The sequence below is a fragment of the Bos taurus genome, chromosome 1, assembly GCF_002263795.3.
Source record: "Bos taurus isolate L1 Dominette 01449 registration number 42190680 breed Hereford chromosome 1, ARS-UCD2.0, whole genome shotgun sequence".
In the NCBI taxonomy this organism is placed as follows: Eukaryota; Metazoa; Chordata; class Mammalia; order Artiodactyla; family Bovidae; genus Bos; species Bos taurus.
In genome coordinates this window covers 96,471,897-96,485,997 of record NC_037328.1, presented here as the reverse complement: position 1 = coordinate 96,485,997, position 14,101 = coordinate 96,471,897, and the positions used below count along the sequence as shown (strand labels likewise).

General features: G+C 38.9%; 1 protein-coding gene across 2 annotated transcripts in view; it reads right to left on the bottom strand.

Annotated features, from left to right (window-relative positions):
- Positions 1 to 412: 412 nt before the first annotated feature.
- Positions 413 to 14,101, bottom strand: part of SLC2A2 (solute carrier family 2 member 2) — a 32,688-nt gene continuing 18,999 nt past the window's right edge. The window contains exons 6-11 of one of the 2 annotated variants that reach the window (NM_001103222.2): positions 13,678 to 13,840; positions 13,016 to 13,203; positions 9,212 to 9,316; positions 5,584 to 5,685; positions 4,325 to 4,528; positions 413 to 4,239 (exon numbers count right to left, since the gene is read on the bottom strand). In NM_001103222.2, coding sequence (NP_001096692.2) covers positions 4,039 to 4,239; positions 4,325 to 4,528; positions 5,584 to 5,685; positions 9,212 to 9,316; positions 13,016 to 13,203; positions 13,678 to 13,840 — 963 coding nt within the window. In that variant the 3' untranslated portion in view covers positions 413 to 4,038. The remainder of the gene's footprint in view (positions 4,240 to 4,324; positions 4,529 to 5,583; positions 5,686 to 9,211; positions 9,317 to 13,015; positions 13,204 to 13,677; positions 13,841 to 14,101) is intronic. The other variant, XM_059887981.1, reaches the window with a different exon arrangement.

Sequence of the window (14,101 nt, the reverse complement as noted above, 5' to 3'; positions counted from 1 at the left end):
AAATAAAATAAAGTAAAGTTTAGCTTCTTTATGAGAATTCAGGTGATTGAGGATAGGGACCATGTTTTCTAAGCTTTGTATCTTTTACAAAACTTTAATAAAGTGTTGTGTTCATAATAGGAGCTCAATTAAATATTTACTGAATTGAAGTATTTCTATTTTCATCAAAGGGAGTCCTTCATTCCTCTTCAACTGTTCTTACCTAGTCTACCAGTTAGTTTTCCCTACGTTTTAAACTGATAATCAAAACAAACTGCTTGATGGAAATAACATTTGGATTTATAATGCAACTCACATATTATCTTTAATATGAGAACAGGAAAAATACTGTGAGAAGGAAATGATTATATACAGTAAACCAATACAAATTTTCTTAAATGTGGTTATTTTCTACATAAAATAAAGTAACACAATAATTAGAAATATATTTATTGACATAAAACTGCAGTGTATACACACTCTTAACTAAAACCAGTGGATTTTCATGATGATTCTTTCTAACGTGCACCCAACTGGAAAGCAGTAAAAACACCAGCAGATGGCTCAAGAGTGGTTGGCAATAAACCCTTTCTCCTCAGATCGCTAATATACAATTGTAATGAAAAATTATATTTTTTCACACTTTACTCAGCACCTTTGCTTAGGACACTATAAGCACAAGATACTGTCTAACACTGCTTTGCTATGTATACAATAATAAGCTAGCAAGAAATACTTATGTACACTAGTTTATACACTTTTGTAATTATTTTTACACCTTTTTAGGTAATCTAATATTTTAAATGTTTTTAACTTTATTTCCATATTTACTTGACTGTGCCAGATCTTCACTGTAGCACACAAGATCTTCGATCTTCGTTGCGGCACACAGAATCTTTTAGTTTCGGCATGTGGGATCTAGTTCCCCCACCAGGGATGGAACCTAGGCCCCTGCACTGGGAGCGCAGAGTCAGCCTCTGGACCACCAGAGAAGTCCTCATTTTTGCAGTTTTTGCATCTTATCAAGAAGGCTTGGCCTTGTCCTGTGATTTAATCCTGTTGTTACATTTATATATGACACATAGCATTTCAGTTTGTACTTAGCATTATCCAAAGAAATAATACTACATATAGGCCTCTTAAAAATAACTTAGGCAAAAGCAAATTTAAAAAATACAAGAAAAACTCTTATACCCTACTTAGAAATATCAAGTATGGGTTTAAGTATTTAGACAGCTTAATATTCCCCCTAATTCTTACAATTCCCTTGTCATTATGGGATTGTTGCTGAAAGTAAGAAAATATTATATTCCATTTATAAAATTTTTTTTATTCAAAAGAAAAAAATTGGAACTATCTTATATATGATAGCTCTGTGTCCTAACAGTATTGTCATGAATGCTAACTTTAGGTAACATTTATTGAGTGCCCTCTCTGTACCAGGCACTCTGCTTAGCACTTTATGTTTAATCCTCACAGCTCTCTGAGGTAGGTATATTATTGAGTGCATTTTATTTACAAAGTGCTATACACTGAGGTGATGAAAGGCAAGAAATGCAGGTGATCTTCCTGAACTCCTCAATAGACTGAGCTCCTTGAGGTGAGGCATTCTCTTACTGTGTCTCAGAGTGCATGACAGTGCTGATCCTGTAGAAGGGAGCGTGGAAGAGGAAGTGAGAGGAGATCCCTGCATTGGTGTCAGGACAGTGGACAATACTAGATGTAGCAGATGAACGGCTGGATCATGCTCCGAGCAAGTTAAGAGAAGATCACATTTGTAAGGATGTTTGACTATGAAAACGACTCCACAGAAATGATAGTGTACTATGAAAATTAACCATTCAAACTCACATCTAATTTCCCTGGGATTAAATCCAATTAATTAGCGTCAATCTTATTATATATTATGATGAGTATTGCTGAGAACCTAGCAGTTTTTATTATGTTAAGCTAGTTCCTTTGTTTTAGTATGAAGCTTTAACCGCTTATTTCATCTGAATGTTTCTTTTCAACTCACTAGTATCTTTGCAAGGAAAAAATTATGAAAGGGAAACAATACATGCTATTTACATTTCTCTGAGGCAGAAAACTTCAGGGTCTGAATTTTGAGTATTTGCGGTCAGTCAGAAAAATTAATCAAAACTTAAAAGGGGTCTTGTGGGTTCTTTATTTAAACTCTTACTTGTTCAGTCACTAAGTCGTGTCCAACTCTTTGCGATCCCACAGACTATAGCCAACCAGGCTCCTCTGTCCATGGGGTTCTCTAGGCAAGAATACTGGAGGGGAAGCTATTTCTTTCTCTAGGGGATCTTCCTGACTCAGGGATTGAACTAGCATCTCCTGCACTGGCAGGTAGATTCTTTACCACTGAGTCATCAGGGAAATCCTAAACACTTACTGCTGCTGCTGCTGCTAAGTCACTTCAGTCGTGTCCGACTCTGTGCGACCCCATAGACGGCAGCCCACCAGGCTCCCCTGTCCCTGGGATTCTCCAGGCAAAAACACTGGAGTGGGTTGCCATTTCCACTTTATTCTAAATGAGATCAGGAATAGTGATTTGAAATCATCACATTCATCACCTATAAATATGTTAAATTTCTTTACTGGTGCAACTTTGGGCTTCTCAAAGGCCACCAGCATCCTGAAGAAGACAGGAGCTACAGGATGAGCCATTTTCCTGCTTCTGCCCGACTCCAAGTCCCTGCTTTTATTTTTTTTTTTTAACTGAGTTCACAGTTTAGAAAAAAAGGTCTACCAAACTATTTAAGCTCACTTGGTATCCTGGAACAGCTAAGGGGACATAGTTGATCCCAAACTGGCTGAAAAGAAACAAAAATCAAAGTGAGAAGAAATAATTTCATGTTGCTTGGAATGTCAAATTACATAAAGGTAAACAACTTTGGTCAAAGAAAAAAAAGAAAAAACAAAAACAAAAAACCCTCAAGTGTTCAGTATTTTTTTTCCCACTCTTAAAAAGAACTTTTAAAAAGAGAAAGTGCCTTTCTCTTCCATACATTAAAGCAAATGTAAAAAGGATTGATTCAGTGCTCTACTTTGTGAGGAAAAGAGCCTGGAGATATTTCAGCTCCCTGCTAAGCCTTTGGTATCCTTCAGAACTCTATTTCCATAGTTGCAAAATTGACTGAGTGAAAGTCTGTTTAATCATCTGTGTATTTCCAATTTGTCTACATAGGTAAAAGCACTTAGTGCTTGGCACATAAGTAGTATTCAATAATGTTAGTAATCATAATAGAACAGCTTAGATAGCTCCATATACTGCCAAGGCGAAAAAGGAAACACCAAAAAGAATGATTGCTTTGTGTTTGGGAACTCAGTCTTTCCAGGAAAATTAAATAAGGATTTTGATCAAGGCTGAAATTCAATGTTTTTGAATTTTCAGGGACTCACCCTCAGGATCTTCCAACCCTACCTTTTCAACCTATTTTAAAACATAATAGTTCAGAAAATATTTTTTTAACAAACAGAACAATCTTTTGCTTCCAATTTCCAGCGTTAGACTGCTGTATCTTATTTGAAGTTTGAGGAGATAAACAAATGTTTGATTTATCACTGTTTGAGTGTATTTTATAAGACAACTCAGAAAACCAGGCTGTGGTTAATAAAAAAGCAAAACAAAAATATAGCTTAAAGGATTGAACCAGCAAGGAATTAGCACAAGTTTATGATAGTTGTTATTATTAACTGGTAACCCGTGCTAAATGACCAAGCCGTTTAGTGTTTAATTTTACAAAAACCATTTGGTCATCAAAGTAACAAAAAAAAATTTTTTTTGGTACTAAATGTATTTGCCAGTTAGTGTAACAAAATGAGCTAGATTTTTTGGTTTTCTTATAGTCTTACCACCCAACATAGATTCTCTAAGTTAAAAGAAAAAAATACTTTTTTGTAATATTTGATGATACTTCTGATCAGAGCCTATAAAGTCTCTATAAAAAATAAAACAATACTTCAAGATACAGATATAAAATTCTCAAAAAAGTGTCATTAAAAAACACTGCTTTCTTCCTGTTATTGTTCATGTCAAAAAGCAGGTTATCTTTACATGGTTTCTGTAGGTCCGAGGAATTCCATTTCTACAGCAGCTTTTGGCGTTTCAGCTGAACCCCTCTTCTTTCGGAACTCTGCTGCGATTTCCTCAAAGGATTTTCCTTTGGTTTCTGGAACTTTAAAAAATGTGAACAGAATAAAGGCCAAGACCACACCAGCAAAAAGGAAAAACACATAAGGTCCACAGAAGTCCTGCAGAGAAGAAACAGAGTCCCAATTAGCAGCTGTTAAACCTTATCTTCTGTTCAGTAAGTTTGCACAGAACTAGGCTGCTTACCGCAATGTACTGGAAACACAGAGCTATAATGAAATTGCCTGTCCAGTTGCTGAACGCAGCTATTGCTAAAGCAGCAGGGCGTGGTCCTTGACTGAAAAACTCAGCCACCATGAACCAGGGGATGGGTCCTGGCCCAATTTCAAAAAAAGACACAAAAAGGAAGATGGCTGTCATGCTCACGTAATTCATCCAAGGGAATTTACTCTGAGGAGAAAAGAAAAACAAAATAAAAGTGGAACTGGGATCACTGACTGCTTCTTCCTGTAGCTAAGTCCTTGTTGAGTTCAGAGGGGACATAGCACTCTTCCTGATGTGCTATGGGAATCCTTGGTGGCTCAGAGGTTAAAGCGTCTGCCTGCAATGCGGGAGACCCAGGTTCCATCCCTGAGCTGGGAAGATCCCCTGGAGAAGGAAATGGCAACCCACTCCAGTATTCTTGCCTGGAGAATCCCATGGACAGAAGAGCCTAGTAGGCTGCAGTCCACGGGGTTGTAAAGAATCGGACACGACTGAGCTACTTCACTTTCACTGATGTGCTTATGTTCAATTAAGTATAAGTTATTCCGGTTGTTCAGTTCAGTTCAGTCGCTCAGTCGTGTCCGACTCTGCGACCCCATGAATCGAAGCACGCCAGGCCTCCCTGTCCATCACCAACTCCCAGAGTTCACCCAAACTCATGTCCATTGAGTCGGTGATGCCATCCAGCCATCTCATACTCTATCGTCCCTTTCTCCTCCTGCCCCCAATCCCTCCCAGCATCAGGGTCTTTTCCAATGAGTCGTAGACAAGTTTTTTTTTTTCCTAGTCTGAATCATCCTTAAATCTTTTGAGCTATAAGAAATCCTGTGGCTTCGGATTTTCTCTGCCTCCTAGTCACTCTTCCTGTGGAAGAAGCAAAGCAAGGATCCAGTGACCTCTGCTTCTACTCATACCAAGCTCGGTAGACAGGATGCGGAACACCCTGTAAAGTGGTAGAAAGGTCTAGGTACTTGTTCAAGGTCACACAAGCAGCCAAGTGGCAGAGCCAGGATTGAAACCTGGTTATTATACACCCTGCATCTCTGGGTGACAAGCACCATTCACTTGCTGATATTCAGTCTTTAAACCCTGAAGCTAATTCTTTTTCTTTACATTTCTCTTTTGTTTTATATGCTGTTCCTCTTGCTTTATTTTGTTAAGTAAGTCTCAGATGTTTAACTTGGGGCTCAGAAATGCTATCATTGGGTACCCAAAAATCTCAGTGCAGACACCAGACTCACCAGGAGCACAAGTCCCACCGACATGAAGATGGCACAAACAAACATCCCACTCATTCCAATTAGGAACAGAGAGCGTCGCCCTGCCTTCTCCACAAGGAACACCTAGGAAAGTTTTAAAACATGTGGCTTTATACTTAAATAGTTTTTACTGCCGAGGAGATCTTTTAAATTTATACAGCTGAGAAGAAGCCATTCTATTATCTCATTTTGCAGATGTGGAATTAAGGAGGGAAGTGACTCTTGCCCAGAAAGGTGGAACTGGTCTCAGTGACCAGAGATGATTAACAGATGCTGTCTTCCTTTTGTCACACTGATTTGAACAGGTCATTCTAGAGAAAGAACCATAGCATTATTACCCCCTGATGTTTATCACTTTGGGTGCAATAGTTAGAGACTGGACATCTTGGATGTTCAGTATTTCCTCTCCCCTTAAAATATGAAGGGTCTACATAAAAATGACATTAATTTCTCTTTTGATAATTATCCTAAGTTATAATTAAAAGCGTTTGAGCACTGCAGACTTCTGAAACAGTGCAATTATTGATGTGTCAACTGTCATCATCCAACTTCCTTACTGCAAACAAAGTCAAATTGTGACCACTCAGGGGGAAAATACAGAATTTGATCATCTCACTAAAGAGTCAGGCCTGAAAGTACTTGGTCTTGGTAATGACTATCCACTTGAAAAGATAAGACTTTAAAGCAAAAGGTTAAATTGCTTTTTTATCCTATTTTAGGAGACTTGGCATCAATTCCTTTGGGTCGGGATCTTTGCACTAATGTTTAAGATTTACAATTAGCAAGGACCAGAGTTTGCTGAATAGACTCTGGCTTGATCCTTGCCAAGGTTGGTGAGTCAAACACACACAAAAATTACCTGTCATAATTTCTCACTTGGCTGTTCTCATAAATCTATCAGTAAATCAATAGCAATCCAATACTCTTAGTGCAGTGAGCTTTGGCTCTGAAAATATCTGAGAAACATTTCTTTTCACTCACAGTGAAAAAAACCCCTTTTTCTCAGGCTTTCAGATCACTTCAGAGTGGTAAGCAAGGAACCCATATTTAATTGTTGAGAATGAAGTGGGAAAAACAAAACTTTCATTGTTCATAAATTTCTCTCTATATATTTTGACTCTCTCTATATTATGACTTTTAAAGTTGATTTGATGACACCATGTCAAGCCGCCAAGGAAACTGGAGCATTTCTTCAGCAAAAAGGGCTTTCACTACATCCTTTTCTTCTATTTCTGGACAACTATTACTGATAGGATTATAAATTCTAAAACTGCATGCCTTGAAAACTGAGTCAGACTCCCTTGGGGCCAGGTGAGCACAGACACAGGGTGAGACTTGGTCAGGTCTTAGAGACCTGGATGCCTGACCTTAACTTCCATTTTCCCCACAGACAGTGTGCAGCACTCAGACCCTCGATGCCTACTTGGAGGCTTCTTTCTCCTCTAGACCCACGCTGTCTTTCCGTTGGCTTCATATTTCTTTCTGTTTTGTTTTCTCACTCAAGATTACAGGTTTCCATCTACTGGATCATTAGTGTAAAAGAAAATACAAAATATGGAACATCATTCAGCATCGAGTTTAGAAAGTCTCTCTCTCCAAATACTCATTCAGGAAAAAAAAAAAGGATTATATTCCCTCCGAATTGTTGAAACATTACTATGTTATCAGTACATATTCCTATTTGCACATCTTTATTTGAATGGATACACGGAATTCGGTAACATTGCCTGATTTTGGCAAGAGAATCTGGATGATTGAGAGGTATCCTTTTTGTATTTTTTTGAACTTTAAAACTTTTCAAAAATAAATATAATTAAAAGTGTTAAATATTACTTGTAGTCCTGGAGGGTTCATTAGACGGCTGATTAGAGTTTTAAAATTATGTCACTCCTGCAAAAATGTTCACAGAATAAAAGGATGAGTTCTAAAAAGGTATATTCAAAATAATCAGGACACTATTTTTGGAAAAACTCCTCCCACTCCATGGAGTTGGTGGGGTTGGATGGGTGGACAACAATGGAATTTTACAGTAGTTTTTTTAGGCATTCTTACAGTTTGGATTGCCCTGATCTTGATAACTTGATTCTTCACATAGCAAATCCTGTTACACATAAAATATTTTAATCACAATCTCTATATGAGAAAAATATGTTGAAGTGAGATTTGCAAAAATATTATCTCAGGAGACAAAAGAATGCAAATAGGATTCCATCCCAGTACCAATCCTTTATTGATTTTAGAGTAGCCTTTTGGATTGAACAAGCATTAACTCTAAAGGCATAAGCACTGGTGTTCCCTTATTATCTGTTCTTCCTTCTCTTTCCAAGGTCCAGTTCTGTTTAATGTGGTCTGGACAAACTTGCCTTTTGATCTAGGTAGCAAGGCTGTAATTATTGACCACTCTAGGTAATAGTTAAAAGTCCATGTGCAGAGAATGAAAAACAAGTGATCCCATAAACTGTAGCCTGCCAGGCTCTTCTATCCGTGGGATTCTCCAGGCAAGAATACTGGAGCAGGTTGCCATTTCCTTCTCCAGGGGAACTTCCCGATCCAGGAATTGAATCCAGATCTCCTGCACTGCAGGCAGATGCTTTTCTAACTGAGCTATATGAGAAGACTCAGAGCTGCCTGGAAGCTCTGTCCAATGGCCTAACATCATAAGAATCTGCTCAATCAGTTTAATTTTGCTAGAGGCTTAGATATTTAATCAAGAGGACAATGTTTATTTAAAAAATGTTTTTTTTTTCCCCTAAGATATCAGGATAAAAAATTTCAACCATGGAAGGATGGAATCAAGGTGGAAGATCCAGTACTGACAGAAATGACAAGCTGTTTGCTAATATCAGGGGCTTCCCAGGTGGTGCTTCCCAGGGTGCTTCTCTGCTTCCCTGGTGGCTCAGACAGTAAAGAATCTGCCCTGGATCCAGAAGATCCCCCAGAGAAGGGAATGGCAATTTGCTCCAGTATTCTTGCCTGGAGAATCCCATGGACAACAGTACATGGGGTCGCAAAGAGTCGGACATGACTGAATGACTAACACTTTCACACTTCCTTTCCCAGATGGTGCAGTGGTAAAGAATCTGCTGCCAATGCAGGAGACGCAAGAGGGTTCGATCCCTGAGTCGGGAAGATTCCCCTGGAATAGGAAATGGCAACCCACTCCAGTGTTCTTGCCTGGAAAATCCCAGAGGAGCCTGGTGGGCTATAGTCTGTGGGGTTGCAAAGAGTCAGACACAGCTGAGCATGCATATACACATTTGCTAATATTAAGGGACTTAAGTACAGAAGAAAGGAGAAAAAGCCTAGGTATTTACACAAAAATACCAAGTGTCTTGTCCCCAAGTGAGTTCCTGATTCACAAGTGAGTGACAAATGACATATTTGGGAGATAGGGAGAACCATTGATCCATGTGTTCAGTTATGCCTAATCTCACTACAATGGTTGGTTATTCACATCTAGGACTCTTCCTGTGACTCACATAGTTCTATCTACATATCCAGTACATGTGGACAATAAATCACAGGTTGCTTTTATGTTACAAGGGTTTTTTTCACTCCTATTTCTGGACTGAGGAACAAGCAGAATATTTATCTAGAGTATTTCACTTACAGAGACAGCAGTGAAAACTGTGTTGACAGCACCAACTCCAATGGTTGCATAAACAGGTTGGCTGATTCCAGCTGTCTGGAAAATGCTGGTTGAGTAGTAAAATATCTGAAAGATGAGAATAGTTTAGCTTTAATCAAGAAGCCTAGTGCTAAGGCTTTAATGCAAGAATTATTTTAGGTTGTTTATTTTTTGAGTGTTTCAATGGAACCAGAGTTCCGAGAGATCTCAAAAGGTTTTATCATCCCTCTTCTTCCAGAAAAGGAGAAATCACAATCTTCCTTTAGTGTGTAAAACTTCCAATCATTTAAAATCTCCTTATATTCAGCTGAAAACTCTACATCTGCATCTAACTTTTTTCAGTTTTAAAACTTTTTCTTAAAGTTAAAATACATGCAAAAAGGTACATATACCCTTTAAGTGTACAGCTCAATTAATTTGCACAAACTAAACACACCTGTATCAGTTCAGTTCAGTCACTCAGTCGTGTCCGACTCTGCGACCCCATGAACCACAGCACACCAGGCCTCTCTGTCCATAACCAACTCCTGGAGTCCACCCAAACCCATGTCCATTGTGTCGGTGATGCCATCCAACCATCTCATCCTCTGTTGTCCCCTTCTCCTCCTGCCCCCAATCTTTCCCAGCATCAAGGTTTTTTCAAATGAGCCTGCTCTTTGCATCAGGTGGCCAAAGTATTGGAGTTTCAGCTTCAACATCAGTCCCTCCACATCCAGGATTGATCTCCTTTAGGATGGACTGGTTGGATCTCCTTGCAGTCCAAGGGACTCTCAAGAGTCTTCTCCAACACCCCTGTATAATCTAGGTAAAAAATAAATCATTTCCTGCCTTCTGGAAGCCCCCTAAATGTCACCCTTTTTCAAAGGAAAGTCTTTCAACTTCAGCCATTGTAGATAAATTTTGCCTAGTCTTGTACTTGATATAAGTGGAACTGCTTGATGTATATTTTATATCTGGCATCAACATTGCCTTTGTGAGAATCATCCACATTGTTGCATTTGCAGGCTGTTTATTATCACTGCTATTTAGCATATTATTGTAGTAATATACCACAATTTAGTTACCCATTCTACTATTTAGTCACCCATTCTACTATTGATGGTTATTTAGGTAGTTATCATTAGAGTGATTGTGAATAGTGCTTCTATGAACATTCTATTCTAGTACAAGCCTTTTGGTAAAATACGTGCACATTTACACCTTGGAATAGAATTGTTGGATCACAGTGTGTGTGTGTTCTCAGCTTTGATTGATACTACCAAATAGTTTTCCAAAGAAGTTGTGTCAATTTGCACTCTTACCAGTGAAAAGGCAGAGGAACCAGAGCTCAAATCACTGAACATCCATTGGATCACCAAAAAAAGCAAGAGAGTGCCAGAAAAACATCTACTTTTGCTTTATTGACTATGCCAAAGCCTTTGACTGTGTAGATCCCAACAAACTGTGGAAAATTCTTAAAGACATGGGAATACCAGACCACCTGACCTGCCTCCTGAGAAATCTTTATGTAGGTCAAGAAGCAACAGACGGGTTTCAAATCGGGAAAGGAGTACATCAAGGCTGTATATTGCCACCCTGCTTATTTAGTTTATATGCAGAGTGCACCATGAGAAATGCTGGACTGGATGAAGCACAAACTGGAGTCAAGATTGCCGGGGGAAATATCAATAACCTCAGATATGCAGATGACACAACACTTATGGCAGAAAGTGAAGAAGAACTAAACAGCCTCTTGATGAAAGTGAAAGAGGAGAGTGAAAAAGTTGGCTTAAAACTCAACATTCAGAAAGCTAAGATCATGGCATCTGATTCCATCACTTCATGGCAAATAGATGGGGAAACATTGGAAACAGTGACAGACTATTTCTTTGGGCTCCAAAATCACTACCGATGGTGACTGCAGCCATGAAATTAAAAGACACTTGCTTCGTGGAAGGAAAGTTATGACCAACCTAGAGGGCATATTAAAAAGCAGAGACATTACTTTGCCAGCAAAGGTCTGTCTAGTCAAAACTATGGTTTTTCCAGTAGTCATGTATGGATGTGAGAGTTGGACTGTGAAGAAAGCTGAGCCCAGAAGAATTGATGCTTTTGAACTGTGATGTTGAAGAAAACTCTTGAGAATCTCTTGGACAGCAAGGAGATCCAACCAGTCCATCCTAAGGAGATCAGTCCTGGGTGTTCATTGGAAGGACTGATGCTGAAGATGAAACTCCAATACTTTGGCCACCTGAAGAACCGACTCATTTGAAAAGACTCTGATGCTAGGAAAGATTGAAGATGGGAGGATAAGGGGACAACAGAGGATGAGATGGTTGGATGGTGTCACCGACTCAATGGACATGAGTTTGAGTAAGCTCTGGGAGTTGATGATGGGCAGGGAGGCCTGGCATGTTGCAGTCCATGGGGTTGCAAAGAGTCGGACACGACTGAGCAGCTTTGAACTGAACTGAACCAGTGTGTATAAGAATTTTGGTTTCATTGCACTTAACCCAAAATTTCCACTCATGTCAGTACAAATGGAGAAATCTGATTCACAACCTTCTTAATAGCCTTTATTATTAGTTACGTCTCTATGTGCTTAACAGTCATTTTCTTTGGTTGTGTCATCCTCTGTCATTCCTTTCCTACAGCCTCGTCCTGCAGACAGGGCTGATGCAGGAGGACTGTTCAGACTGTGTTCAGTGAGGAATGGATTACTCACTGCACACTATCCTACCCAAAAGCCTCTGGTTCAACATTTCCTGGATGCCTCTAAGCCAGGCACTGGGATGGAAGCTAAAGCAGGGACACTCAGAGAGATTAAGTGTTGTGCTCTTGGATAAACTCGCAGAGCTGAGAGAGAGCTCAGAGAGATTTGGTCTCTGAGACCCAAAGTTATAAAGAATTAAGAGATTAAAAAAATCAACATCAAGGACCTTTAAAGGAGGATAGAGGCCAGAGCAGAGCATTCAGCTTGTGGAATGAGGCTCAGGTCTCCTTTTGCTTCACCTTGGGGGAAATACTTTCTTTGCTTCCTCTAAGTCTCTGCCCATCTATCAGTCACCCCCACAGTGTCTGTGAATCTGGGGTTGACTCACTGTAGAAGCCCAAATCACAGTTTTAACAACATTGAATGGGGATACGTGGTTTTTAAAATCTGGTTTCTTAACCAATGCTTAATTTTTTTCTTCTAGCAGCTAACCATCAGTAAGACAATTTTAGTCTGCATAATACAAAGATTTCAAAACCTAAAAGCTAGCTAGTTTAGTACTCAGTATGTTTTTCAGTCATGTCTTTTCTATTACCCTCACTCACCAATATCATATCAGTTCCTTCTATTGTTTATTTTGTGTGCTGTCTCCCCAAACAGTGAAAATTTCTTGGATGGCAGGAAAATTCTTTGCACTAGGCTATCTGATACACTTCATTTAAATAGATAGCAGGAACCATGAGTCCTTCTGCCTAGGCTATCTGAAATCCTAAATTTGATACTCAACTCTAGAAGCCCATAGTAATTCAGTCTTCTTGGTATATTTATTCTCTTTTGCCCTCTTTTGTATTTATTATGACTTGCCTTTTAATCTTCATCTTAATTGACATGCAGACCACTGATCACTGACATCTTTTAAAAATTGTAAGGTAATTTTAGAAAGCAGACAAGGCAAGATAAAATTAATGCTCATTCAAGATATTTGTGATGTCAGCATTTTAATGTGTCCTTAGTTACTTAAACTTAAACTCCTGTCCTCGTCTGTCTTAGTTCACTTTGGTCTTAAGAGTGAGGGAGGGTGTTCTTAAACTTACCCCATTGATTCCAGAAAATTGCTGAGCCGCATGCAGCATCAATGCCACTAGAATAGGCTGTCGGTAGCTGGCATTGGTGAAGAGCTGAATTATGGAGACTTTCTTTTCATTTGATGCTTCTTCCCTCTCTTTTCTCATCTCAGTGATGTCTTTGGTGATATCATCACTTCCTCTGAGTCTTTTCAAGCCTGTCCCCCAAAATGATCATGTTGACACAACTCAGGTCAAAACAAAAATAAATTTATTTTTGTTATGCTAATGAAAGAACTACAGTTCTGCCTAACCCATTCTATTACCTAATAGAATGGGTGTTGGAAATCCTTTCTTGTTAAATCCTGTCTTTTTATTTTTTAAGAAAGCAAAACATTTGGCTTCATCTTATTCCTCATTATCATAGAAGTACAATGTAGGAAAGGTCTGTTAGAAGTCTGAGTTCAATGCACTGCATGTGGATTTTCTATTTGGGCTTGTGTGAACGTTTATGGTTGCAAAATGACATGTACCAGTCATATTAAGTGATCGTGCATATTCTTACATATAATCACTGACTTCATTTGAAAAGCATTGGTACCAATTTCATGAGTATCCATTCATGTGCACCGTTTCTCATTAACTGATAATTCCAAAACAATAGGAAGAAAGGAAAACCACCATAGACTTACTTTTCTTTGCCTTGGCTTCCTCATCCAGCTTGATGTAAAGGTATCTGGGGCTTTCTGGACAGAAGAAGAGCAGCAGACATTGGAGAATGGCTGGCACAGCAGACAGGCCAAGCAGGATGTGCCATAGCTCGTGATTGCCCAGGATAAAGTCAAGGCCAACGATCTGAAAAGGCAGGGAGGAAGCATATCAACTACATATCACTTTGGAGCTGCCTTCTGAAACAATTTGTTGGAAAAGCACATTGGCTATTTGATAGTAACTCCTGACTTTGATTCAAGTATGCACAAGTATGCTTAAGATGGAAATTATTACTAGTATGTCTCTCCTTAAATGAATTAGGGACTCTGTTTTACAAAGAGTTCAGCTAGATTTGTTTTCATTAACTCCTATGGGACATTTAGGATAGAAATCAACCAAACTTTT